Genomic DNA, 26,980 nt, shown 5'->3' with positions numbered 1-26,980 from the left:
GGATTGATACAGGGATGTGTAAGATACAGTCCTGCCTATAGGTCCCAGGGGACTGAGGAGACAGATAAACAGGAAATTATATGACAATGAACTTCCTGAAATTAAACAGATATTCCCAAAGTGGGGTCTGCACTGAAGGGCAATTAACTTTTCTTTGGATGCGAGCTGTGCCTTAAAGGAGTCCATCAGTTCAGTTGAAGGGAGCAGGTGCTTTGTAGGAGAAGCTGGAGGTACAAATGAACAATGATGAAAAGAGGTATATTTGAAGAAATTACAAGTGTTTACTACAATTAAATGATTATCAATTCAAAACCAAAGGTATTAATTAAAAAAGAGTTTCCTCTCCAGAAAATAAAACTGACTTCTCAAGACCCATCCCAGATTTACTGAATCAGAATCAATGAGTTTTTTTTTTTTTTTTGCTTTTTTTTTTATGGGCACCCTGGGTGAGTCTTATGATCAGGCTTGAGTGAAGTGGGTTCTGTTCATCTCCACAGTAGAGATTGTGTCAGATCTGAAAGTAGGATAGTCTGCCTGGATTAACCAGCAGAGCCATTCTGGGTAAGGCAGCTAGCCTCCTTGTGCTTAAGCTTCTGTACCTGAAAAATAGAGCTAGAGTATCTGCTGAGTAAGATTGTCTTGCCAATTAATCAGAAAATACTTAGAACATTATCACTGTCTTGCTCCCTACCTGATCCCCAGCTCATAGTACTAGGTTAAGGCCAGAATAATTCCTCCATAACTATCTGTTGAATGACTGAGACTGGGGGGAGGTATGAAGGGGCCAGATCCTTGGAGTCCTTAGTTCTGCTTACTGTTCTAGGTACAACCTCCGGGCAGCCACCCTCTCTCCTCCACATAACCTACCTGGAACCATATTTGTTACCCCCAAGTGACTCATTTTAAAACAAAACAAAACAAAAAATAAAAGTAGCTCTTTTATCCAAAGATTTCTAGGGTATACTTTAAAAAGAAAAAGTTTAAAATAAGGTTATTTCTTAAAAACCTTTGCTATTTCCCTATAGTAAAGTGAGAAAACTTTGTGAATCACTGCTGCTTTAAAAAATTAACAGTTCCACTTCATTTTGTTCTTGTCTTACCTAAGGCCGCTGTGGTACCATCTGCTCAGACACTTAAAATTACTGACTTCAGCTTCAGTGACTTTGAGCTGTCTGACCTAGAAACGGCACTGTGCACAATTCGGATGTTCACTGACCTCAACCTTGTGCAGAACTTCCAGATGAAACATGAGGTAAGAATACAGTCATGTCCTTTGGAGGAGAGAGAGAGAGACAGCGTGCGTGTGCGTGTGTGTGTGTGTGTGTGTGAGAGAGAGAGAGAGAGAGAGAGAATTAATCAATACACTGTCACCTAATGCCTACCTGAGATTTTTAAAGAAAACGACATTTACTGGTTTCTTACTATTTGTCAAGCACCTAGTTGAAGAATAGGGAGAGCAAAGGCAGGAGGAGCGAGTGGGGCTGGGGCTGCGGCCAGGGTGGGGGGTGGGGGGGGTCATATATATCCCTGTGAGCTAGTCAGAGGAATGTGGATTTTATCCTGAAAATAATGGTGAGTCACTGAGGAGTTGTAAACAGGGAAGTAACCTGATCCGATCCCAGAGGTTATGATAACACGGTATGGTTCAGAGAAGGACCAAAACACAGTGAACTCCTTTGGAAATGAGGGACTCCAGGCCTTGATGTGAGGCCAAGCCTGTGGTTTGAACAGGGGTTACCCATGTTGGGAGGGGGATGAAAACTGATTTTAACCCCTGCCAATTACTTTAGTCACCTCTCAGAAAACAACAGGACTTCAATCAGTATCTTCTTTTTTTTTTTAAAGATTTTATTTATTTATTTGACAGAGAGAAATCACAAGTAGATGGAGAGGCAGGCAGAGAGAGAGAGAGGGAAGCGGGCTCCCCGCTGAGCAGAGAGCCCGATGCGGGACTCGATCCCAAGACCCTGAGATCATGACCTGAGCTGAAGGCAGCGGCTTAACCCACTGAGCCACCCAGGTGCCCCTCAATCAGTATCTTCTAATACCCATCTGGAGATACCAGGGGATAGCTATGTGTATAGCATCGAAGAATAAGGGAGAAGAGAAAGGATTGTTTGGGGAAGAAAATGTAATAATTTGCCTTGAAAGTTAATTTTTTTTCGGGTCCATCAGATTTCTAGTCTTATACAGATTTCCTGTCTGGAAATGTAAATACCTTGAAGGTCTCGACTATTTTGCAATCCACAGATTCATAAAATGAAGCCTTATTAATGTATACAGTGTACCCAACACCATGCTAAGTCTTCATTTCAGCAGAGAATTGTCCTTGCTCTCAAAAGCCTCACAGCTGGGAATGAAAAGGAAGGCCTCATGCTGCTAGGTGAACACAGAGCCATGGATGGAATTCTTGGGGTATTCTTTCTTAAATGTAGCCAAAGTTGGCGTGACTCTTGGGTGAAAACAAAGAATGACCATCTCTGGACTCATAATATCCACTCTTCATGTTGATGGAGGGACATCATATTATGTGATCATTTCAGGAAGCTCTCAGGAACACTTTTCAGTGGTTATTGCCCCTGTTTGAAATTCAGATAACATGAGAAGAGTAGAAAAATGATGGATTGTGAGTTCTAGCTCTACCGGTCATTCACTCTTGTTTCTTTAAGCAATTACTCTCTTACGGTCTCCGTTACGGTCTCTGTTTCACAATCTGTTACTTGGGATAATGGTGTGACTTCCCCGGTGGCAGTCTTGTGAGAACGACACGTGTACCCACAATGTGACTGTATGTGGTGTACACACATGTGTTCCTGTCTCCCGTGATGTTTTTGCTTCTTATTGATCACCCCATAGATTTCTCTACGGGAGGCTGTAGGGTTCCTTTTTAAAAGCCTTTTCTATTAATGGACTAAAGACCTCACTTAGAGCCAGTTCTAAATGTGAAACTCAGTTCTGCTTCTTGCTAGTTACATGACCTTAAAAAGCAAGACAGCATTTCAAATCCCTTTCTGTTCTGAGATTTCCCATATGTTAAACTGGCAGTGATGTGTTGAAAGGGCCCAGTCAGAACAAAGCAATCTGATCCTTATACTTATTTATGAAGTTTTTAGAAGTTGATTTCTTATTTCTTAAAAACTTGTGTTTTCAGATCGCGTGTGAGTATTGGATATGATGATAGTCAATCAGAGTTCTTTTTTTTTTTTTTTAATGATTTGTTTATTTGAGAGAGAGTGCATGCAAGCGGGGAGGGAGAGAGGAGAGGAAGAAGCAGATTCCCCGCTGAGCAGGGAGCCCTGAGCCCAACGCAGACGCTTAACTGACCAAGCCTCCCAGGTGCCCTGGTCACTCAGAATTCTTTAGCAATCTTTATTCTTACCTTTTCTTGAATTTTTGTTCATTGGCAGGTATTTTTCTTCAATGTCTCATTCATTTACTCTCCCTTTTTTTTTTTTTTTTTTTTTTTTTTTTTTTTGAGTAACTGCTATCTGATTCTGGCCAACATCAACTTGAATACCACAGTCATTCTGATTGGCCTTCCTGCCCTAGTTACTCTCCTGTTGTGTTTATTTGAGATAATACTCAGTGTAATTTAAGGGTGATAAAATTAAAATGTTATTGCTGGAGAGGATGTTGGCATCATGAAGCTGCCCTGACAAAGAATCTTTCTTACTGAAAGATCTGTCAAATCTTTATGTCCCTTTTTGTCTTCCAAATTTTGAGTTACTCTCCTACAAACATGGCAGCCATTGCTCCAGCTGACTTCTGAAACAGACTCTTGACTCTACTTGAACAAATCTGCATGTGCTATGCTTATTTCCACCTTCCATCTTACACATCATTCCTCTCTGACGTGAATGGACTGCCTGATGTGATGTGATGTGAATGGACAGTCTGAATGGACTGCCCCACTTGCAAGGCTTCTCCACTTCTTGCCACAGCACGCTTTTCTCTTCCTAGGAGCCTGACTCAACCCTAGTTTTGACTTCATACCACTTAGAATACTGTTGACAGTTTGTGGTCTCGATTTTATTTATTCCTTTTCTATGTGTACTTTTATCATTTTCACTCCTGATTGAGATTCCTGAGGACAGAAACTGAGCTGTTTTCTGGTTCTTCTCTTTCTCCCAGAGCATCTCGAGTCTGCCCCTCAGGACATAGGAAGACTTTGTCATTGTTGGAGATTGATCAGTGGGTTGAGCATGCTCCCTAGCGTAACCCACCTGGTGCCTAATCATTCAGTAATCCTGTACAGAAGACTGTATTGTGGATTTAAATATGCCAGACATATCCACCAAGCACTGAGGAGATCTGACCGTAATTTTCCTAAATGCTGTTAACATCCTGATAGACCTATAAATACACAGAACAAACTGGTCGTTACCAGAGAGGAGGAGGTTGGTTGGGGGGGTGGTCAAGATGGATGAAGAAGACTAGGAGATACAGGCTTCTACTTATGGCATGGTCACAGGAGTAAAGCAGCACAGCATTGGAAACACAGTGATATTGTAATAAGGTTGTATGGTGACAGACAGAAGTTACACTTGTGGTGAGCACAGCATGATGTATAGAGAAGTTGAACTGCTACATTGTGACCTGAAACTAATGTAACATTGTGTGTCAACTGTACTCAAAAAATCCATGTTTTTAAAAGATTATCCTGATAATAGAATCCAAAACTGTACTTAAATTTAGTTCCTAACTACTGTATCCATTGGATCACCCAGTCCTCTTAGGTCCATGTTATTAGAAGCATAATAGAATAGTCCATCAGGAATTAGTATTTCAAAGAGTCATTTTATTTAACATTATATGATATATGTGCCCATTTAATTATATCTACAGATTTATGATTAGTAAAGAGATATTCATAGGTTAAATTCTTGGGTTTTCCTGCTTACTTTCCTTGATTCTTTAATTCATCACCAGCAATTTTCTATAACACTTTATAGTTTCTAAGCACATCAAAGCAAGTTCAGAGCCCTTACTTAAATTCTGCCAATAAGAGGGAACTATCATCTTCTAGCTGGTTTTGTTCAGAAATGGTCATGATGAAAGAAACTGCAGTGGACTTGGGATTAATGGACGCCCGTCTTAGGCACACAGAAATCCTCTGCTGAGTTAGGTGACTTGGAGCTGCAAGAGCTAGGGGACATTCTAGTTGCTTGTTACCAGAACTCCCTGTGAACTGCGTTAGAGAACAGGAACAAAAAGACCGAAAAAGAAAAAGAGGGTTATGAAAGCACTCATTTTCCACCAAATCCTGTATAAGCAATTTCTACCAACAAAGAAGGAACCTTGTTTTTGGCCTGCTTCTGCAGCCAGTCATTCTGTGTTGCATATTGTTAGAGCAACGTTCTTTTGCCTGGTACTTTTTCCATACCCCAGGGCAATGCTCTTTGTGTTTGAAGTATCTCCAGTGATATACGTAGGAAGAAGCACATATTTATTTTTACAGATCCCCCAAAGTATAGTAAATCATTCAGAATTGAAGAGAGACAGACTCTGATGCTAACACAAACAAAAAATAACCATGCTTAGGGCCCAAGAGTCTCTGGGGATTTTGTTGAATACACTACTCAGAAATTGAATTAAACCCAGCTTTTGAGATTTTTCTGAAGTCTGTCTTTTTTCCCATCTTTTAAAATAAATCTTTTTCACGGGGACCCCAGGGCTTTATTTTGCATATATATTTTTAAAAATTACTTCTTGGTAACCAAGCAGTAACTCTGCCTGAATACTTAAACATAGTTTAAAAGGGACAAAAGACCTGCTGATTGTCTCAGGACTTGGGAGCTCTATTCTGTGCTTGGCCATGTGCTTTGTGTCTCAGCCCCCAACCCATCTGCACAGCCTTGCACCCAATACCTTTAAAGAACGAAAAACCAGGAACGTGAGAAGAACTTGAGAGCCACTATTTCCATGACTCTCTAAAAGTGAATCCATACATAGTTATCTATTTGGATTCTCCTGCTGGCACATGAACACGATATCTTTTAAAAAGCTCGTCAGTGCCCTCCCTACCTATGCAAAAAATACCTTCCTTAGGGCTCTCTTATATTTTACATCTTGTTTAGTTAGCATGGTGGTCAACATGGTGGGCTCTGAAGTCAGACTATTCAAGTTTGAATTTTAACCCCTCCCTTTACAAGCATCGTGACCTTGGGCGAGTTACCACTCTGAATGTTCATTTCCTCATCTGTGAAATTATCTGAGTAGTAGTGCCTCCCCCAGAATCCTGAGGGTTAGCGGTGAAGGCTTTGTGCAGTGCCTGGAACATAGTAAACGTGTGATATTAGCAAGTATTTTTACTACTTATGCTTTGTTTCCTAAAGGTTCTTTGCAGGTGGATTTTAAGTGTTAAGAAGAATTATCGGAAGAATGTTGCCTATCATAATTGGAGACACGCCTTTAATACAGCTCAGTGCATGTTTGCTGCTCTAAAAGCAGGCAAGATTCAGGTACTTTTTAGAGCCATTCTTATATTTAAGACTTCTTGCTTTGGTAGTAAAATCTACAGCATATTCTTTCTTTTTTTAGTATGCAATCAGTAACGATGACTGGAATAATATTTGTTGCCACTTACAAAATAAATGACATCTTGTCAGTAGAAGAAGACTAGCATGGCAAAATACTTAGTTATTAATTTTCTTCTATATGCAGTACATAAAGGCCTATTTTTAAAAATCTTTAAAATAACTTCATGTTAAATTTAATAGTCTTTGGGCAAATATTTTCTCCAGAAGAATTTTCTTCTATAAGAAAAAGTATCAAATTTCTCGTGTTCCCATTCAATCTGCTCCATAGTAGAATTCCTGCAGAACCACTCAAGTGGCTTCATAGCAAATTCCAGTGTTCTCTATCACATTTTCTCTGGAGCACTCAGTTAAATTTTGTTAAGTCGCATCTCACGGAAAGGGTTTTAATATCATCTACATTGACCAGAGACTGTGTACAAGGAAGATCAACACAGAAAGCATTCAAGTAATTCGTTCCTTTCCAGGCCATATTTTATCCATAACTCTGTCTTAGGTTCTAACTTCATTGGGACTTGAATAGTTCTTCTAGGTAGGTGATTCCAGGCATCCATCAAATAACTGATTTTCATTCAGAGCTTCCATGCTTTTTTTTTTTTTTTAAGTAATTTCTAAAAATGTTATTCTTTGTCTCTCTTTCCATAGGGAGCACATTTTAACTGGCTAGAGCTAAAAGAAGGAGTTGTTGTCTAAGAGGCCATATGAAATACCATAGTAGTATTTCCCTGCCATAGCAAACATTTATTTAAAAAAATAGGATCTACTTATTTTGAACTGTGGAAAGGTCATCAGGATTATACAGCTGAAGACTGTCCGTGCTTTTTATGAAGAATAACAAAATGATGATTTTGTCTAATCTTATAAACATACTATATAGAGTGTTGAGAGTTTCCAGCAAAGTGGAGCTGATAATGAATTCGACTTTGTTTTTTTACTGATGAAGGAGACCAGCAGGATAAATAATACAAATGACAGATATTACCAAAATAACCTCTATTTGGCTTTGCAACATATTGTGCAACCTTTTAAGGCCAGATTTTTCATTTCTAGTCCTCTTTTTTATGTATTGTTTTGCTTAATATTCACATTGTCTCTGTTCCTTGAGGATCCAGCAGTCACCAGCAGAGCGAGCGCAGCAGAATCCGCAGGCAGCTGGAAGGCAGACAGCAATTAGTTAAAGTTTATTTTAATGATTCCACATAGATGTAGAGAATGAAGAGTTAATGCTATTTTACCGTAGGTGGACTGATGATCGATTGCTTGAGGCACTTCCCCTTTTTGTGTGCATAAATGACGTTTATAATAATCCCCTTCTGAAGACAAAGTACCGCTAATTCCCTGCAGAATAGGATTCTAGGCCGAGTCCTTTGTGACCCTAAGTGCGGAAAGCACCCGGAAAAACAAGCACGTGATTTGTGAACAGAGGTAGAATAATGAAACTCACCAAGTGGTCTTTCTCTTTCTTTCCGCGGACATCTCCGGTGGAGCAGAGCAAGCTGACTGACCTGGAGATCCTTGCGCTGCTCATCGCGGCTCTCAGCCATGACTTGGACCACCGGGGTGTGAATAACTCTTACATCCAGCGGTAAGGCGCCTTTTCCCCAGCTAAAGAAGAAAATGTTTCTATTAAATCGGAGGGCTGTCTTTTTTTATTTATTTATTTACTTACTTACTTACTTACTTACTTATTTGGGGGAGAAAGCATGAGCACGTGAGAGAGAGCACAAGCAGTGAGGAGGAGCAGAGGGAGAGGGAGAAGCAGACTCCCCACTGAGCAGGGAGCCCAGCTGGGTGGGGGGGCGGTGCGCATCCCTGGACCCATGAGATCATGACCTGAACTGAAGGCAGACGCTTAACCGACTGAGCCACACAGGCGCCCCTAGGGCCGTCTTTTTTAAAGTAAAACCGCAGCAAAATTTGATGGTACCAGATTTCAATTGATTGAGGCCCCATAACATACTCTGGTTTTACTTAAGTGAAATGGGAAAAAAAAAAAAAAACTAAATCCAATATTGTGTTGGTAACATTTCTGGCCTGAAATTCAAAAAAACATTGTGTTGAGAATCATCTTTCACGAGATAATTACCAAGAGTGTTGCTTTGGTTTATGTATACCCAGCTTAAGAGCTTCATTAGGAAACAATATATTAAGACCAGTTCAAAAACGATAGAATTTTACCCTGAAATAGAGAAGATGATATCTAAAAAGTGCTTAGCTCGATCCTGAGTACTTAGTGAGCACCCAGTAGAAGGGGGCTGTTGGTCTTAGAGAAGACAATTTGGGGCCTGCAGTCAGACAGGATGCAGACCCTCACTATGCCACATGTTTCCCGTGTGACCTTGGGCAATGGAGCTGATTTCTCTGTGCTTCAATTTCCCGGTCTATATGATGGCGATAATAGCTTACCTACCTCATAGGGTTGATGTGAGTTTTAAGAGCTAACATGTATTGATAGCGGGTGGAATGCACCTTGTGTATTTAAGTGTTAATTCTTAGCAACAGATGCTAGTGATGGTCCTGTCAACATCAAAAGCCTGCTTTTTGGCTGCTTTTCATAGCAGATACTAACTGGAGACAAGCATTTCAGGCTCCTCCCTCCTGGGCCATCCTTAAGTAACATTTGCAATAACAAATGAGATGATAAAGGTGACATCACTTAGATTTTTGAGCCACTGGGACATGTTTATTTACTCATAGCAACATAGTTAAGAAGCCTACATCTTAATGGCAACATCTCTTACTACTGAGCATTTCTTTAGGTATGCAAGTGAGGCAGCAAATGGGGAGACCCCTTAAGGAAGTTCCAGATGTCTGATATCTCGAGGGAATTTCAGAGAGCTCTCGAGTCACATTCCCTTTATCTAAATAAACGGAAAACTTCATATAACAAGAATTGTAGTGATGCGGCCACCGTGTCCTCTGCTGACCTTTGATGGGAAAAGATGGCAAGCTCTTGCCCAACTGTCAGAGACTGGCTCTTTCCTCTTTAAGATCTGAACTTAAGGAGGAAACGTTTTGGAGAACAGGCTGGATGCCATGTCCTTTGTCCTATGTGCTCTGCCATGCGATCGTGCTCCTGAGCCTCATGTTGACACGGGAGTAATTACAAAAAGGAAAAACGACATGGAAAGATGTTATTGTGGGTCAAACACAGCCAGAAGATCCAAGACAGTGGTGTATATTGCCTCCATACCTCAAAGCTGAACGTAATATTATTAGTTTCTGGTTGGCTTTAAGATGCATGTTGCCCTGCTTTAGAGTGAAAAAAACACTCAGCTATTTTTTCCTTTGTTTATTTAAAAATAATTACCCGGAAAAACATCTGGAGAAACGTCATCTTCTCTTAAAAAAAAAAAAAAAAGAGTCCTGGGAAAAATTCAGAGACTGGAGTCTTGCCTCCACACACCCCACAAAGCAGACTTCCACCAAGTAAGAATAACTTTAAGAAGAAAAGCTAAAGGAGTTTCAGAGATTTTTATTTCTTCCTACATCTCTGTGGTTTGAGTAGAGGAAACCAAGAATTTTCCAGGGATATTGCTTTTTTTTTTTTTCTTTCCTTAGTGGTGAACGAGTAATACTTCAGGAGGATTTTCATAACCAGGGGACTCTTGGGGGAATAAGAGTACCATAAACATTCCCTTATAGAGCTAACTTGTAAAAAGGGGTACCATGTCCATTCTCGTCAGTACCAAACACTACATGAAGAAAACCATTACAGTCAGAGAAGGCACAGAACTGAAACTAATATATCAAAAAGATGGAAAGCACTCATGTCGTACTGAAGTTAGAAACTGAACTTCTCCTGTCATTCGTTCTTCTTGAACATCTTTTCAGAAAATTAATTTGAAGTAAGATATATAGGAAACCATGTTTTGATCCATTATTTGGTCCTTTGATGGCTTCCTTGATTAGGAAAACTGTCATTGTGAAGAGAGCCACAAGTGTGCCACTGAAATATTTGGAGGAAGAGTTCACTGCTGTGCTTTCTTCTCCCATTTGGGTGGGTAAAACCGAGAGTGGTTTGTGATAGATATTAAATTGTTATTTTAAAAACAGGCAGTAATGGGGACAAAACGTCACAGACACCTACTAGAGAAAGCACAGCGTGACCCTCGGCTCATGTTGAAATCCTCTTGCATTAGGCCGGCAGTCAATATAAGAAGACTGTTGTGGATGCATTTATTTGGTTAGATTCGAGTTTGGTATTTTATAAAAGAATAAGTGAAAGTGTCCTACCTTTTAGGCAGCCTGCTAATGGGCAATTACTAGGGCCCAGCACTTTGTGAGGCAGAAAGAGAGCTGTGAAGTATAAAATGTGGTTCCTGTAATTAAGTAATTTTCAAAGTCTCATGAAATGGTGGTGCTCAATATAAGAAAAATACCCAGTAAGTGCTGAGGTGCTTTGTAATGTGGACTTGTAAGCATTCGGCAGAGGAGATGGGTCAAGACCCATGCAGTCCCTCTCCAGTCAAAGGACCAAGTGAGACAAAGTGGATCCTGAAATGTGGGTAGGATTTGGAGAGGAGAGGGAATGAAGATAGCCCAGAAACACTTGGAGGTGGGTAGGCATTCTCAGGGAACAGCAATGGCTGGCCCAGTGCAGAGTCCAAAGGCTCCACTGACCAGGACGGAGAGTCAGAGCATGAACAAGTAGAAGGTAGCGGCCCCTTGGAGGGAGAGCTATAAAACTAAGCAGCAAGCTCGAGCTGTGGTAGAGTGAAGATACCAGGAGCCTTTGCAGTGAGTCATAAGGACCTTGCTGAGGAAGGAAGGATGACTGAACATCAGACACAAGGTGCAGTGGGTAATAATTGGGAGCACGGAGTTCAGCCCAGAGGCTCGAACAGCTGCTGCGTACATGGTGCCTCTCACATACTGGCTACAGGGAGGAAGAGATGAGGAAAAAGTGTTTTTCCATTTACTACAAAACAGATGCTAATATGCATGAAGGAAGGGGGAAATCATGACTCGTGACCCAAGAAACTGGAACAGCGATGGAGCCATTGATGAAAATGGAGGAACCGGGAAGTGTGTGCATGTGTGTGTACTTAGGGAGGAAGGGACGAGAAGGGCAGAAGGGGGAGGAGTGTTGGCAATGAGGAGAAAATAATAAATAGTGTGGTACTTAGAAGAGGTAAATGATTAAAGGAATGGGTTTTTTCTTTTTTGCCAAGTTTCTGTAAAACCAGAATAAAAGAGTTTCCTGGTAACCATAATCAGACCATGTCTGCGTCCTGGGTCTGTGCCCTGGTCTCCCTGACTCTAGCAGAGGAATGGCAGTGAGCTGGAGTCCAGGCCCGCATGCGGACAGTAGATGGTCAGCGGGCTCCGAGGGCCTCACCAGGGCAGACAGCACAGGAATCACCCTTTGTGAAGTTCAGCTGGGTAGAGTTTCTATTAGCCAGAAATGAGATTGCTCCCTATTAGGGTGGAGGGCTTGAGAGACTAGAGTCTCTCAATATTGCAAGAACTGCTAGTTCAAGGAGTCCTAATGTCACTGTCTAATAATAATCATAATAATAGAAGTTAACACTTATTATGGCCCTTACCATGTGGCACTGGGAACTCTTTAGTCCTTTATATACATGAGTTCAGTTAGTCCTTAGACTACCCCGCAGTGGCTATGATGGTTACCGTGGTTAAAGGCTGGCTCGAGCCAGACGCCTGGGTGCAAAAGCAAACACTGACTCCATCTGACCTTGAGTGAGTCATTTAATATCCCTCTCTCTATTTCCTTCTCTGTGCAATGGAATAATGACAGTATCTGTCTTGCAGTTTGTTCTGTTTTAACAAGGATTAAGGAGTATAAATAAATGTAAAGGACTTGGAACAGTACCCAGCACAGAGTAGATACTCTCCAGCTTTTAGCACTTTCTTTCTTTTTTTTCTTTTTTGTAAGGATATTATTATTTATTTGAGAGAAAGAGAGTAAGAGAGAGCACCAGAGCACAAGCAGGGGCTGGGGCGGAGACAGAAGGAGAAGCAGACTCCCAGCTGAGCAGGGATCCTGACATGAGACTCGATCCCGGGCCCCTGAGATCATGACTGGAGCCAAAGGCAGACACTTAACCAGCTGGGTCACCCAGGTGCCCTAATCTTAGCATTTTCAAATGGGGATACTATTAAGGACATACATTTGAATTCAGGATCTTGCTTCGTCCCATGGTGGGACATGGAGCAGGCCACAGCAGAAATAGTGCATCTGGCAGCACCTCACAGCTGTAGAACAAAGAAGGGCGCACGGATCATTGACGTGAACAGAGACTATACGTGGGGTCAAGGTAGTCAAAGAATGCGGGTCCAAAGACCCAACGAGTCATGAGCTTGAACATCTGTGGCATCTAATGTGATCACAGAGAATGTGAAGGTAAAATGACCCCCAGCCACTCAAATACAGCAGCGATGATTCGGAGAGAACGTGGGAAGTAAAGAACTCGGTGGGGCTGACAGGGCTTACCAAGAGCAGGGAAGAGATCCGAGCTCAGAGCCATCCACCTGGACGAGAAGCAGAAGCAGGGCGTGTGAAGAGTCTATAAAAAGGAATCCTAGGGCAGCAGGCATTGTTTTTCTCACAGAGCTTACACTTTCTATTGATTTCTGAGGCTTTCTATTTCTAGAACATCATTCTGATTTGGACACTGACATCCTAACACCGCTCTCAGAGATGGACAGACGACTGCAGGACAAGAGGAAAACGTGGGAGGGTGTCCAGTCCGTACTGCTCACTGCCTTCAGTGGGGGCATAACATTCGGTGGCGGTGGGGGCTTACACAGGTCCCTCTGACAGGATCTCACAGAAAGAAGCACAGCCTTGTATTTGAAAGAGTGGAAAGCAATGGGATGTAGAATACAGGGGTGTCCATGAATATTTTTATAAACAGGAAACTTGGGGCATTTGTCACCCTTTTATTGATTCATAAATCCTTATTTTTAGAACGTAAGTAAAGACAAACACACATAATTTACATTCATCTCTCCCACACCCTGAGAAGTTTTTCTAATATGAAACAGTCCTTTCTGCATTGTCTAAAAATGTGATGTGCGCTCAGCATTTTAAACTTGTTTGCATTGCGGCCTCGTAATTGCATTTCTGGTCTGGCTTCTAACTAGGTCCGTGAGCAGCTGCTGTATGCAAAGTGCTTGTGGGGTCCTGGGCCAGCGTGACGTGGTGAGGGGATGTGTTCGAATCCCAGCTCGGCCATTTATATTGACCTTGAACAAGTTAGATAATCCCTCCGATCTCTTGGTTGTCTAAAAAATAAATGCTAAAATGCCCATTTTAGAGAGGTCTAGGCCTGGGTCCCGCCGGGAGGGCACAGCCTGACATGAACGCTGGTGTGCACACAGCTTATTTGTATATGTGGTCCCCAGGGAGCAGGAACGCAGGCCGGCGGGTGGGAAACAGGGAAGGAGAAGCCAAGGGAAGGATGAGCTACCAGCTGTCCACCCATCCAGGAAGCTGGGGCTCCGTCCTGCCAGGTGCTTTGGAGAAGTCTTAGGAAATGAGACCCAGAACTGTTTATATGGACAGGGACAGAGCAGAGAGGGGCAGCCGTCCACAAGCTCCCGTGCCCCATTGGTCAAAAATGACCTCTGTGGACCTTAACTCTTCCATCCCCTAGGCTCAACACGTGGGGGTGCCACACGAGAGTTCCCGTGGACACCAGCTGTGAGGGCAGAGAGCTTCGGGCAGAGTCAAGAGGGACTCATGGTGGGGTGGCCACGAACCTTCTAGAAGGCAGAGCTTCTCCTAGTCAACCCCTGCAGGGGGTCTGTTAAATCTCACATGAAACTCAATGCTGCACCAGGGGCTGGAGTCAGACCTGGGCTGAGGATTTGGATGTGGAGAACGGAAATGTCCCATATTAAATAAAAATTAAATATAAACTACTTAGTACAACAGTGCCTGACATGTTCGAGGCTCTCAGTAAATGTTAATTATTATCATTAGGGAAAACAGATCTGACCAAGTTCAAGAGGTTTACAGTCTAACAAGGTAATAGACGTATAAACAGTAAACAACAGGCAGAACAAAATGGACATTAAACTAATACCATATGTCCCTGGATTTCTTACATAAATGAAAATAAGCAGATATTCTAGAAGTGAAAGGAATGGGGAAGGCTGCAATTGCCCTGTTGAAGCTGGCTTCAGCATAGCTGGTCTGAGTGGTGAGAAAAGGTTGTGGCCAAAGTAGAGAACGTACAGAAGGGAGGCCATAATTCTGTTTACCCTGGGCCCTCCGGTCCTCAGCAGCGGCCCATCCAGAATGGGACGCGGACTATTACCTATGTGGGCTGATGCGTTCCAAGTCTGCATCTCCAGCCCAGACCCGACTACAGACCGAGTACTTTCTAGGCCTCAGGCACCTTAAAATCAACAGATCCAACCCTCGGCTAGAAACCTTACCCTCCTTCATGCCCCATCCCTGATCATTCTCTCCCTCTTTCCCTCTGTCGGTAAATGAGAAGGCAGACACTTGGCAGGCATCCTTTCCCCCAACCATCATCCCTGCTGGGTCCTCACATTGGGATTCATGCCAACTCCTACTACCTCCTAAACAGTTTTCAGGTAATTCTGCTTCTCAATATGCAGGATTCCGTCACCCGAGTCTGGGCTGTCTTATACCAACATTACTAGAACTGGGACTGCTAGCTTCCCAGTAGTCTCCTAACTAACTTCCAGTCATCTCCAGTTTCGATTTCAGCAAATCTCTTTCTCTCTCTTTTTAATAAATCTGCTCATTTTACTTCATCTATTGTCTTCCTGTTGTCTGATGATAAGCACAGTGTCTGGTCCATCATACAACTCACTAAATGTGGAAGAAGCAAAGACAAGCAGGCAGGAGTTGACTTGGAAAGGTTAAAACAGCACAGAAAATGGAGGTCTGGGGTCAGCAGTATCAGCGGTAGATTAAACAACAGGAACAGAGGAGGTTGCCCGTTCTCTTGCCTTCATTTCCCTTTTATTGTTTCTGTTTTCCCTTAAGCATCTCTGACTCTACTCAGTTTCTTCCTGTGTCCCGTTCCTTCAGTGTTGGGCAGCTTCTCTGTCTTCAAATTAAATGATTCATAAATTATTGATTCAAATAGCAGTATAAAGAAATAACAGGCCCACTGTATTATCTAACACTTGTGTTGTACTTTACAATTCATAAACCCCTGTCCTATAAATTTTAGGAAGAGAGACTGGGCAGGAACTCTAACTTCTTCTTTTAAAGAAAAAAATAGTGAAAATTACGCTTCATATTCACATGTGAAGGGGTCATGAGAAATATGAGGCAGAGGACGGTGCTTGTCATGCTTTAGAACTTGATTTGTGACTCCCTGTTACATATAATGAACTGAGTAGAATGTCCTTCCCACTCCCTTCACTCAGCCACATGATCTCCACAGTTTTCCCCAAGTTCAAATGAACGAGCTCGTGGGATATCCTATACTCAAATAACCTGGATCCCACAAAGGGCACTTGTTCTGACTCATCTGTCTCCTTCCTGCCTTCAAAGGGGGATGTGCGCCGACTCTGCCCCTTTTCTGTGCCTTTCCTCACTCGCGCCTGATCATTCCATCTCAGTCCACTCTCTCTGGGTATGGAGGCACGTGTGAAGATGCTGACCTTCAGCCTTGTTTCAGAGGAAACACTAACCTTGACGTTTGTCTCAGATTTTAAACTAATTGCAGTTTTGAAATTGAAAAATAGAATTGGTGCAATTATTTCAGAAATTTTTTTCATGTTTAGAAGAATGAGTCCCTTGTCCTTATTCCTTCTACTGTTTTATCAATATTAAAATCAGTGAAATTGTTCATACTCTGAACTGGCACTAATTACACTGATTATTTGAGAACAACTTGACACTGTATTCCACAGAGATTAATTCAACCTCTTCCTCGGCGAAAGAAGAGAGTATTGTTAGTTTGGTTAATTGTGTGCAGTACCCTCTTTTTTCATTGACCAGCATTAAGGAGACACTAATACACTGACATGTTGGGGAAATGGGTAATTTTTAATCTGTTTTTCTCTCTTCAACAAAATCTGTTTCAGAAGTGAACACCCACTTGCTCAGCTCTACTGCCATTCAATCATGGAACATCATCATTTTGACCAGTGCCTGATGATTCTTAATAGCCCAGTAAGTACCTACTTTGTGGTGGCAGAATTTTAAAAGAGAACTTTATAAATTCAGTTTTATTTTTAAGTTTTGGATGTGTTCCCAGCACCATAAATTCTTGAGCCTGCTTTATTCCTTTTTGGGTAAGGAAGGCAAAGCCAAAACATTTAAGATCTTCCCAGCCTCGCTTCTCTAGACAACCAAGCCTGTCTTAATGTTCCCTGATAAAGGATATCTGGTTACTCACCTCTGTTTGGTTTTTGCAAACTAGAAACAAACAAAACTAGTATTTTATGGCTGGCAGTTAATTCTTTTTTTTTTCTTTCTTTTTCTTTTTCTTTTCCTTTTTTTTTTGGTCAAATGAAGTGGTTTATATAAATGTCAGAGGTTTGCTTTCACAAAACCAGGCCTGTTCCTCTTTTTATTGAATATTCTGACTACTCACAAACTGTTATGTTAAGAAATAGAGCTGTTCAACAGTTTGGTTAAATGAATATTTATCAATGCAAAAAAGCATATGATATGCTACGCTAGACAAACTTGTATGAAGGGAAATCAAGTAATGTACACCAAAGCGTTAACAAATGTTGTCTCTGCCTAGTTAAATTATTAATACTTTTTATGTTCTCATTTTGATTTGTTCATTATTCACACTATCTACTACATGCATGTATTACCTTTATAATAAGAAAAAAAGTTAAGCTATAACTATCACATGGAACAAACACAATATATGGTATATAATCTTTTTTTTAAATTTTTTATTTTTTATAAACATATATTTTTATCCCCAGGGGTACAGGTCTGTGAATCGCCAGGTTTACACACTTCACAGCACTCACCAAAGCCCAATGTCCATAACCCCACCCCCCTTCTCCCAACCCCCCTCCCCGCAGCAACCCTCAGTTTGTTTTGTGAGATTAAGAGTCACTTATGGTTTGTCTCCCTCCCAATCCCATCTTCTTTCATTGATTCTTCTCCTACCCACTTAAGCCCCCATGTTGCATCACCACTTCCTCATATCAGGGAGATCATATGATAGTTGTCTTTCTCTGCTTGACTTATTTCGCTAAGCATGATACGCTCTAGTTCCATCCATGTTGTCGCAAATGGCAAGATTTCATTTCTTTTGATGGCTGCATAGTATTCCATTGTGTATATATACCACATCTTCTTTATCCATTCATCTGTTGATGGACATCTAGGTTCTTTCCATAGTTTGGCTATTGTGGACATGGCTGCTATAAACATTCGGGTGCACGTGCCCCTTCGGATCACTACGTTCGTATCTTTAGGGTAAATACCAAGTAGTGCAGTTGCTGGGTCATAGGGCAGTTCTATTTTCAACATTTTGAGGAACCTCCATGCTGTTTTCCAGAGTGGTTACACCAGCTTGCATTCCCACCAACAGTGTAGGAGGGTTCCCCTTTCTCTGCATCCTCGCCAGCATCTGTCATTTCCTGACTTGTTGATTTTAGCCATTCTGACTGGTGTGAGGTGATATCTCATTGTGGTTTTGATTTGTATTTCCCTGATGCTGAGTGATATGGAGCACTTTTTCATGTGTCTGTTGGCCATCTGGATGTCTTCTTTGCAGAAATGTCTGTTCATGTCCTCTGCCCATTTCTTGATTGGATTATTTGTTCTTTGGGTGTTGAGTTTGCTAAGTTCTTTATAGATTTTGGACACTAGTCCTTTATCTGTTATGTCGTTTGCAAATATCTTCTCCCATTCTGTCAGTTGTCCTTTGATTTTGTTAACTATTTCCTTTGCTGTGCAAAAGCTTTTGATCTTGATGAAATCCCAGTAGTTCATTTTTGCCCTTGCTTCCCTTGCCTTTGGTGATGTTCCTAGGAAGATGTTGCTGCAGCTGAGGTCGAAGAGGTTGCTGCCTGTGTTCTCCTCAAGGATTTTGATGGATTCCTTTCTCACATTGAGGTCCTTCATCCATTTTGAGTCTATTTTTCTGTGTGGTGTAAGGAAATGGTCCAATTTCATTTTTCTGCATGTGGCTGTCCAATTTTCCCAACACCATTTATTGAAGAGGCTGTCTTTTTTCAATTGGACATTCTTTCCTGCTTTGTCAAAGATTAGTTGACCATAGAGTTGAGGGTCTATTTCTGGGATCTCTATTCTGTTCCATTGATCTATGTGTCTGTTTTTGTGCCAGTACCATGCTGTCTTGATGATGACAGCTTTGTAATAGAGCTTGAAGTCCGGAATTGTGATGCCACCAACGTTGGCTTTCTTTTTCAATATCCCTTTGGCTATTCGAGGTCTTTTCTGGTTCCATATAAATTTTAGAATTATTTGTTACAATTCTTTGAAAAAGATGGATGGTACTTTGATAGGAATTGCATTAAATGTGTAGGTTGCTTTAGGTAGCATAGACATTTTCACAATATTTATTCTTCCAATCCAGGAGCATGGAACATTTTTCCATTTCTTTGTGTCTTCCTCAATTTCTTTCATGAGTACTTTATAGTTTTCTGAGTATAGATTCTTAGCCTCTTTGGTTAGGTTTATTCCTAGGTATCTTATGGTTTGGGGTGCAATTGTAAATGGGATAGACTCCTTAATTTCTCTTTCTTCTGTCTTGTTGTTGGTGTAGAGAAATGCAACTGATTTCTGTGCATTGATTTTATATCCTGACACTTTACTGAATTCCTGTACAAGTTCTAGCAGTTTTGGAGTGGAGTCTTTCGGGTTTTCCACATATAGTATCATATCATCTGTGAAGAGTGATAATTTGACTTCTTCTTTGCCGATTTGGATGCCTTTAATTTCCTTTTGTTGTCTGATTGCTGAGGCTAGGACTTCTAGTACTATGTTAAACAGCAGTGGTGATAATGGACATCCCTGCCGTGTTCCTGACCTTAGCAGAAAAGCTTTTAGTTTTTCTCCATTGAGAATGATATTTGCAGTGGGTTTTTCATAGATGGCTTTGATGATATTGAGGTATGTGCCCTCTATCCCTACACTTTGAAGAGTTTTGATCAGGAAGGGATGCTGTACTTTGTCAATTGCTTTTTCAGCATCTATTGAGAGTATCATATGGTTCTTGTTCTTTCTTTTATTGATGTGTTGTATTACATTGACTGATTTGCAGATGTTGAACGAACCTTGCAGCCCTGGAATAAATCCCACTTGGTCGTGGTGAATAATCCTTTTAATGTACTGTTGAATCCTATTGGCTAGTATTTTGGTGAGAATTTTCGCATCTGTGTTCATCAAGGATATTGGTCTATAGCTCTCTTTTTGATGGGATCCTTGTCTGGTTTGGGGATCAAGGTGATGCTGGCCTCATAAAATGAGTTTGGAAGTTTTCCTTCCATTTCTGTTTTTTGGAACAGTTTCAGGAGAATAGGAATTAGTTCTTCTTTAAATGTTTGGTAGAATTCCCCCGGGAAGCCGTCTGGCCCTGGGCTTTTGTTTGTTTGGAGATTTTTAATGACTGTTTCAATATCCTTTCTGGTTATTGGTCTGTTCAGGCTTTCTATTTCTTCCTGGTTCAGTTGTGGTAGTTTATATGTTTCTAGGAATGCATCCATTTCTTCCAGATTGTCAAATTTGTTGGCATAGGATTGCTCATAGAATGTTCTTACAATCGTTTGTATTTCTTTGGTGTTAGTTGTGATCTCTCCTCTTTCATTCATGATTTTATTTATTTGGGTCCTCATGGTAAATAATCTTAAAGCAGTTTTACCTCCATCTTTTTATGCTTGCTCGCTGGGACTAGCTCTTCTCTGAGCCCTAGAACTAAACTGAGGAGGCCCATAACTTTTCTGGTCATTCTTTCTTCTTATCTTTTCTTTCCTTTCCTTGTCTTTCAAGAGAGACAGGGAGCAAATGAGTGGGGGTGGGTACAGAGGGAGAGAGAATCTCAAGCAGACTCCATGCCCAGTGCCAGCCTGATGCAGAGCTTGAGCCTGCGATCCCATGATCCCAAGGTCGTGACCTGAACCGAAATCAAGAGTCAGACGCTCAATTGACTGAGCCACCCAGGTGCCCCATTTCTGGTCATTCTTTTTAAGTAAAAGCCTTCTAATTACCTTAAGTCCCAAAATATGTACAGGTCTCAATTTAGAAACCAAAATATCACTGGGCGTGGTGCCCAGGCTTGTAGACCCAGCTACTCGGCAGTCTGAAGCAGGAGGATCACTTGAGCCCAGGAGTTCTGGGCTATAGTGCGCTATGCCAATCAGGTGTCCACACTAAGTTCAGCATCAATATAGTGACCTCCCGGCAGCGCAGGGCCACCAGGTTGCCTAAGGAGGGGTGAACTGGCCCAGGTTGGAAACAGAGCAGGTCAAAGCTCCCGTGCTGATTAATAATTGGGATCGCACCTGTGAATAGCCACTGCACTCCAGCCTGAGTGCAACATATAGCCAGACCCTGTCTCTTAAAAAAAAGAAAAAGAAAAAGAAAAAAGAAACCAAAATGTCTAGTCCTATGTAAGTCCGGATTCTGGATTTGGTTTAAAGTCTTCAGGTTCTCCCCTTCCTGCTCTGGTTGGCTTCTTTCATCCCTACCTTGTGTTATTTCTAACTCCTTCCTCATTCCTAAACCCCATGTAGTTTCCTACCGCTCCAGACTTGGAGAGTAGGAAGGGGGAATGAGTAAGAAGAGGGGCAAGAACCTTCTCAATAGACTGGAGACTGATACTGTTAGGAATGTCTCACTCTTTGGGTCTAGTAGGTGTTTAAACCAAGTTATTTTCTTATGGGCAAGTTCATAATCCCTGCCAGGCTCCCTTATTGTGGGGTTTTTCTACCAGATGTTTTTTTAATGTGAATGGTCATCTCTGTCTACTCTATGTATGGCTCCTTCCTCAGCTCCTGAAAGTCAGATCACTCACTTTGAAAACCTTTCTGTGAAGGTTCTTTAGCCTTCTTTGTGGCCCTCTTGAAAAGGACAGGGTGGAAAGGAACCCCCACCTCCAAAACTCGGAAAATGCAAGCCGTCCTGTATAGTAGTAAGCTCTTCTTTACTGCCAAAGTCAATGTGGCTAGTTAACTTGTGTCTTGCCTTTTAGATTTTCCAGACAGGAATTAGACATGAGACCACTGTGGGCCCTCCCACACCCACTAGGCTACAGGAGACATATGTAGGGACTTCATGCTCCTCTCTTACCTGAGGTGACGAGGAACACGATCACACCACTCCCTAAACATCTCAGTGTGGGTGAGGGGTTAAGAGTTACACAACCAGATTGGCATCCTCATTATAAATTCTGCCTACAGTCTCATACAGATTGCTAAAGTTTGTGATTGTTTAATATGAATTAGTTCATGTGTGGTTGGTGCTTAAATGACATTAGCATAAATGTACAGGTTGTATTCATTCCTATACACATTCCCTTGGGTATGGTACTGGAATTGTGGGAGTTGAATTTTGACCTTCAGCAAGAAAGAAAAAAAAAAAAAAATTCCCTCCCCTTGGCTTTTGCTCATGTACCCTTTCTGTCCTATATTAAGGGAGTTGACAAGGTCACTTGCACCTGAGGCCTTGATCTTTTGCTTTGGGCACTGGCTTTGGGCTTGGAGGAGGCTGCTCTTCCTTCAGTGCTGACCTAAGCTGCCCCACTGTCTCAAGATCCAATCCCAGCCACGTTGTCTCTGGGCCCCCACACACCAGCATGCATGCCTTTGTTCCGTACGTCTTGACTGTTCGCAGAGGGCATCCAGACTGGCCGGTCTGAGCTGTCCAGGTTACCTCCACATGCACCAGTCTTCAGTCTGCTTTATGCTCTGCTTCCTAAAGTTGCACGGGCTTTGTGTGATCTGCCCCAACACGATTTGTCCCACAAACCATATCATTTTTAGTGTGTAGGGTTTCAGAACAGAGACTTTGCAGGAATCACATATTGTGTGGTAGTAGAAGCATCTGTACTTTCCTTGGGGTTTGCTATCTATGTGCCTTATTGAAAAATATAAAACTTTTATTCCAATATCCCGTTCAGTTTTAAAGAAAGAAAATATGCTAACCTTTTCCTAAAGCATATTTAACAGTATCCCTATCAGAGGTACCCATGTCATTCAATAACATAGCTTACCAAGTAGTATGTTATAAGACCATGTGTGTATTCTGTCTTTGTAAGCACCAAAACATAAGAACTTACGGTCACTGTATTTTCCATTTCGGAATGGAAAATAAAAACATAACAGCAAAAGATACTTCCTTTTCCATTTGAAGTTGTTTTATGTTAAGTAAGAGTAGTGGGAGTTATTTTCTAAATAGTTTTCTTTCTGGCCTAGAATCTAAAATGACTTCATAGTTAAAAACAATGTGCATGGTTACAATCACAGATTCATTAATTAGATACACACCACAGTGTTTGCATCTAGTTACCCTCAAACCAGTGTTGCCTGCCGCACTCAGCAGTTTCCCTGTCTTTAGAACATATCCTTTGCCTCCAGATATCATTCCTACACTTCTGGGTTTTGTTTTTTTTTTTTCCATTGGACCTGAGATTTAGGAAGCACATCTCACTTAATTTACAGATACTATTTTGAGGATATGCTGAGTACCCAAGGAATGTTTTCTGTAGTTCAAGATGAGAGAACTACTATGCTTTAAATTACAGATAAAAAATTTTTTAAATGGTTATATGGCAAAAATGTTCCATTATTTACATCTGGATTAGCCAGCTTTTCAATATTTCTTATAGATGTTTCAACCCATGTTTGCTATTTATCACCAGTAAGCGCACCTTTGGCTCATGTCCTGTACCCATCTGTATTAGCATGTTCCTAAAGAATGCACAGTGTTCTCAACATTGATTAAGTTAAATTATATAACTTTGCACCCAAAAAGTGTTTTTGGATTTATTACAAAAGCCATAGAGAACTGGTTTCTTTAATAATCAATTGTTTAAAAGTTCCACTACTCCATTCTTCACGTCCATTAACATGGCTTTGATTTTTCAAAGGTTTCTCTTGCTGTTACAGCAATTCACCTGCCCAAAGGTCAAAGATGTAGTTATTAGATTTCAGGCCTGGCCCAAGACCCAAGGTGTATAAGATTTGGAAAGACATACATGTGTAGGCAAATGTACCATTATGAAGCTGTCTTTTCTTCTTGGACAAGGTGGGGGGGGGAGCATAGAGGGCAAATGTCCTTTGATGGTATTTACTCTGAAGTAAGCAGCTGTCCTCTGTATTCATGAGTTCAGAACACTGGGCATGTGTTTAAGATACATCATTCTAGCTTCAGATTTTGTTCTTGTCAGCCCTTCCTCCAGGTGGAGTGCTAATGATGGTTTCTTTTTATAAAGGGCAACCAGATCCTCAGTGGCCTCTCCATTGAAGAATATAAAACCACGCTGAAAATGATCAAGCAAGCTATTTTAGCTACAGACCTAGCACTGTACATTAAGTAAGTCCTAAGAAATATTTTGTAATAAATAGGTCTTGGAGGTGTTTGCACTGTTTCAAACTTTTAAAATGCATGTTGGGAAATTTTTAGATTATAAAGACAAATGTCCTGGCGAGTCAAATGTCTTGTTTTTCAAACTATGAAGCAGTTTCCTAAAGGAAGCCAGAAAAGGCTATTTCTTTGAATTCTCACTTAATTCTACAAGTTCCAGAATACAGAGTTATTTGTGCTGTTGATCTACTGCTATGTCTCTAAAGTGATGTACAAAGTAAATTATCATACCCAGGTCATTCCAAGCTAGGTTGTGCAACCTAAAGATGATATAGTCTGTTTGCTTTTCCTCCTTTCCTTCACTGCCCCTCTGCAGTGTTAGTTGTGATCTCTGGTCATGTTACAGCTCCTTTACACTGTCATCTAAGCTTAGGTGGGCAGGAAAAGGTGCTAAGTGCCAGACAAATAAATCTTGTTTCTTTTTATTTGATCCTGGCAGAAGACTATTAATATAGAACTTTAGTTAGTGAAGTTACAGACTCAAAAAATAAAGTGGGCATTAGAGTAATATTTGTCATGCATGTATGCATTTACCTATAATTAAACTGCCTTTCTAAAAGCGAGAAAAGCCTTTGCTGCCTTCGGGCAGGCCAGTTTCCCACATGCAGACTGAGATCTTTGCTGCACTTGTAGGAGTGAGGGGAGAGGAGTCTGGAGGTCACACTCACGGGATTTCCTTGAAGCACAAAGATTCACACTCATGGCTTTAACCACTCTGATTAGAAGTAAAAACAAGTAGAACAGACACACAAAATCACATACCAGATACCCACTCCTGTACATTTAAAAATAACAGCATCTAAAAGGGTCTGGGTCATTGGATTTTGGAGCACTTGAAAGTTAAATAGGATGAAAGAAAAGACCGCAAACTTCAGTTTATTTAAAAATGACTGCAGAACAGAGATTATCAGATTATGAAGGATTTAAAAAAATTTCTGTGAGCACAAAGACTTCCCAGCCTTTCCAGGCCACAAGGGTCTTGCCTCTGAACCCATATGAGACCTATTTTCCATTTTTTATACTCTAATCACATACAGTCCGTTTTGTTATATAAGTGTTTCTTACATTTGTTTTGTGTCTCCAACTAGATTTTAAACACGGTCAGAAGGGCTCATGCCTTATAACTTCCCAACATGCTTAACAAGTGCTGGGCACAGAGGAGATATCACTCAACACTGAGTGAATATCATTGTACACTTTATTTGGTCTTTGCTTCAGAAGACCTTTGCTACTTTATACTGAGTATAGAATATAGAGTAATTATGAACATTATTCTACCCTATACCATAATGTGTAAGATAAATGAAATTAAACCAAAGCCATATAGATCTGATTATGCCATGCCCTTAAAATTTCTTAAGTCATTCTTGGCATCAAATTTTTAACTCATATTTGTTTTATTTTCTGAAGATCATATTTAAGAATTGAAGTGACCATTATTTGTGAGCCATAGTGAAATAATAATTTGAAAATAATTTAAATTTTAAAATAATCTGTTTTACCCAAAGAAAATGGTAGAAGGGGGGAGAGTGAGATATTTTTAGTCTTTTTAATTTTAATTTTTATTTATTTATTTTAAAAGATTTTATTTATTTATTTGACAGACAGATCATAAGTAGGCAGAGAGGCAGGCAGAGAGAGAGGAGGAAGCCGATTCCTCTGCTGAGCAGAGAGCCCGATGCTGGGCTGAATCCTAGGACCCTGGGATCATGAACTGAGCCAAAGGCAGAGGTTTTAACCCAGTGAGCCACCCAGGCACCTCAATATTTTTAGTTTTTTAAATGATGACTTCTATATTGGATTCTAAGGTGGAGGAAAAAATTTAGAGATTTTTTTTTTTCCAAAAAAATTTACTCTATGGGTCTTTGTCAACCAAAGAAATAAGAGCCTGGAGACTCATCATAACTACCAAATGTTTTTCTTTATTTTCAAGGAGACGAGGAGAATTTTTTGAACTTATAAGAAAAAATCAATTCAACTTAGAAGATCCTCATCAAAAAGAATTGTTTTTGTAAGTAGGTTTCCTGTTCTTAAAGCTGAAGTCTTGTTACCCAATTAATTTTATCACTATCAGATTTTATTGCAATTATTTGTTACAATGTGATGATCTTAGAGGTTGTTAGATTTCTCTAGAGTGTTGTATAAAGGGCTGAATATGAATATTTATTTGAAAAGAAATGCATTTGCCAATACAAGTGAATAAATCACTCCTTTGTCCTAGAAGGACCTTTAAAATGTGGTAGAATATCAATACAAAGCTGTAAGGTTCCCTTGCTCATATTCTCAATTGTTTGGAATGGAATAGCTGAAAATAGCGGCTCAAAGACTGTGGGAGCAAGAAGGTCGCTGTGAAGTGTTCACTTCTCTTGAGTGATGGCAGAGTAGCACAGTCAGAACATCAGGATTTCCATTCCCCTCCCCTGTACACCTGTCCTTCCCTTCTAGCTGCAGAGACCATCCCTTCGGTTTTAGCATTCCTACCTTTGCCACAGCAAGAACCGGATCCATCACAAAGAACAGGTGGTCAATCATAGAGAAAAGAATGACTCAGAACACCAAGGAGAGTGCTATCATAATTTTGAAATCAACATTTCTTTAAATGGATTGATACTACTTAGCATGCAAAAGAAGATGCAAATTTTAAGGGAACAATGCACAAATGCCCAGCTTGTCTGTTTTGTTCTGCACAATCATGCTTGACTTCTTAGCCTCAAAATGTTTTTCATAACAGTTCCTTAGAAAAGTAGAGACCTGTAGGGGCGCCTGACTGGCTCAGTCGGTAGAGCATACCTCTTGATCTTGGGGTTATAAGTTCAAACCCCACACTGAGTGTAGAGATTACTTAAAAATTAAAAAAAAAAAAATTTTTTTAAAGTATAGACATGCTACTGTAGTTAGTGAACAGTTT

General features: G+C 40.8%; 1 protein-coding gene across 4 annotated transcripts in view; it reads left to right on the top strand.

Annotated features, from left to right (window-relative positions):
• Window positions 1-26,980, top strand: part of PDE5A (phosphodiesterase 5A) — a 149,912-nt gene that overhangs the window by 112,249 nt on the left and 10,683 nt on the right. For all 4 annotated transcript variants that reach the window (XM_004747992.3, XM_004747994.3, XM_004747993.3 and 1 more), the window contains exons 12-17: window positions 1,106-1,252; window positions 6,336-6,461; window positions 8,027-8,121; window positions 16,578-16,665; window positions 23,921-24,021; window positions 26,006-26,083. In XM_004747992.3, coding sequence (XP_004748049.1) covers window positions 1,106-1,252; window positions 6,336-6,461; window positions 8,027-8,121; window positions 16,578-16,665; window positions 23,921-24,021; window positions 26,006-26,083 — 635 coding nt within the window. The remainder of the gene's footprint in view (window positions 1-1,105; window positions 1,253-6,335; window positions 6,462-8,026; window positions 8,122-16,577; window positions 16,666-23,920; window positions 24,022-26,005; window positions 26,084-26,980) is intronic.

This window comes from Mustela putorius, unplaced genomic scaffold (genome assembly GCF_011764305.1).
Source record: "Mustela putorius furo isolate JIRA1106 unplaced genomic scaffold, ASM1176430v1.1 tig00000721_pilon_pilon_pilon, whole genome shotgun sequence".
Lineage (NCBI taxonomy): Eukaryota > Metazoa > Chordata > Mammalia > Carnivora > Mustelidae > Mustela > Mustela putorius.
This window is presented reverse-complemented; position numbering and strand designations above follow the sequence as displayed.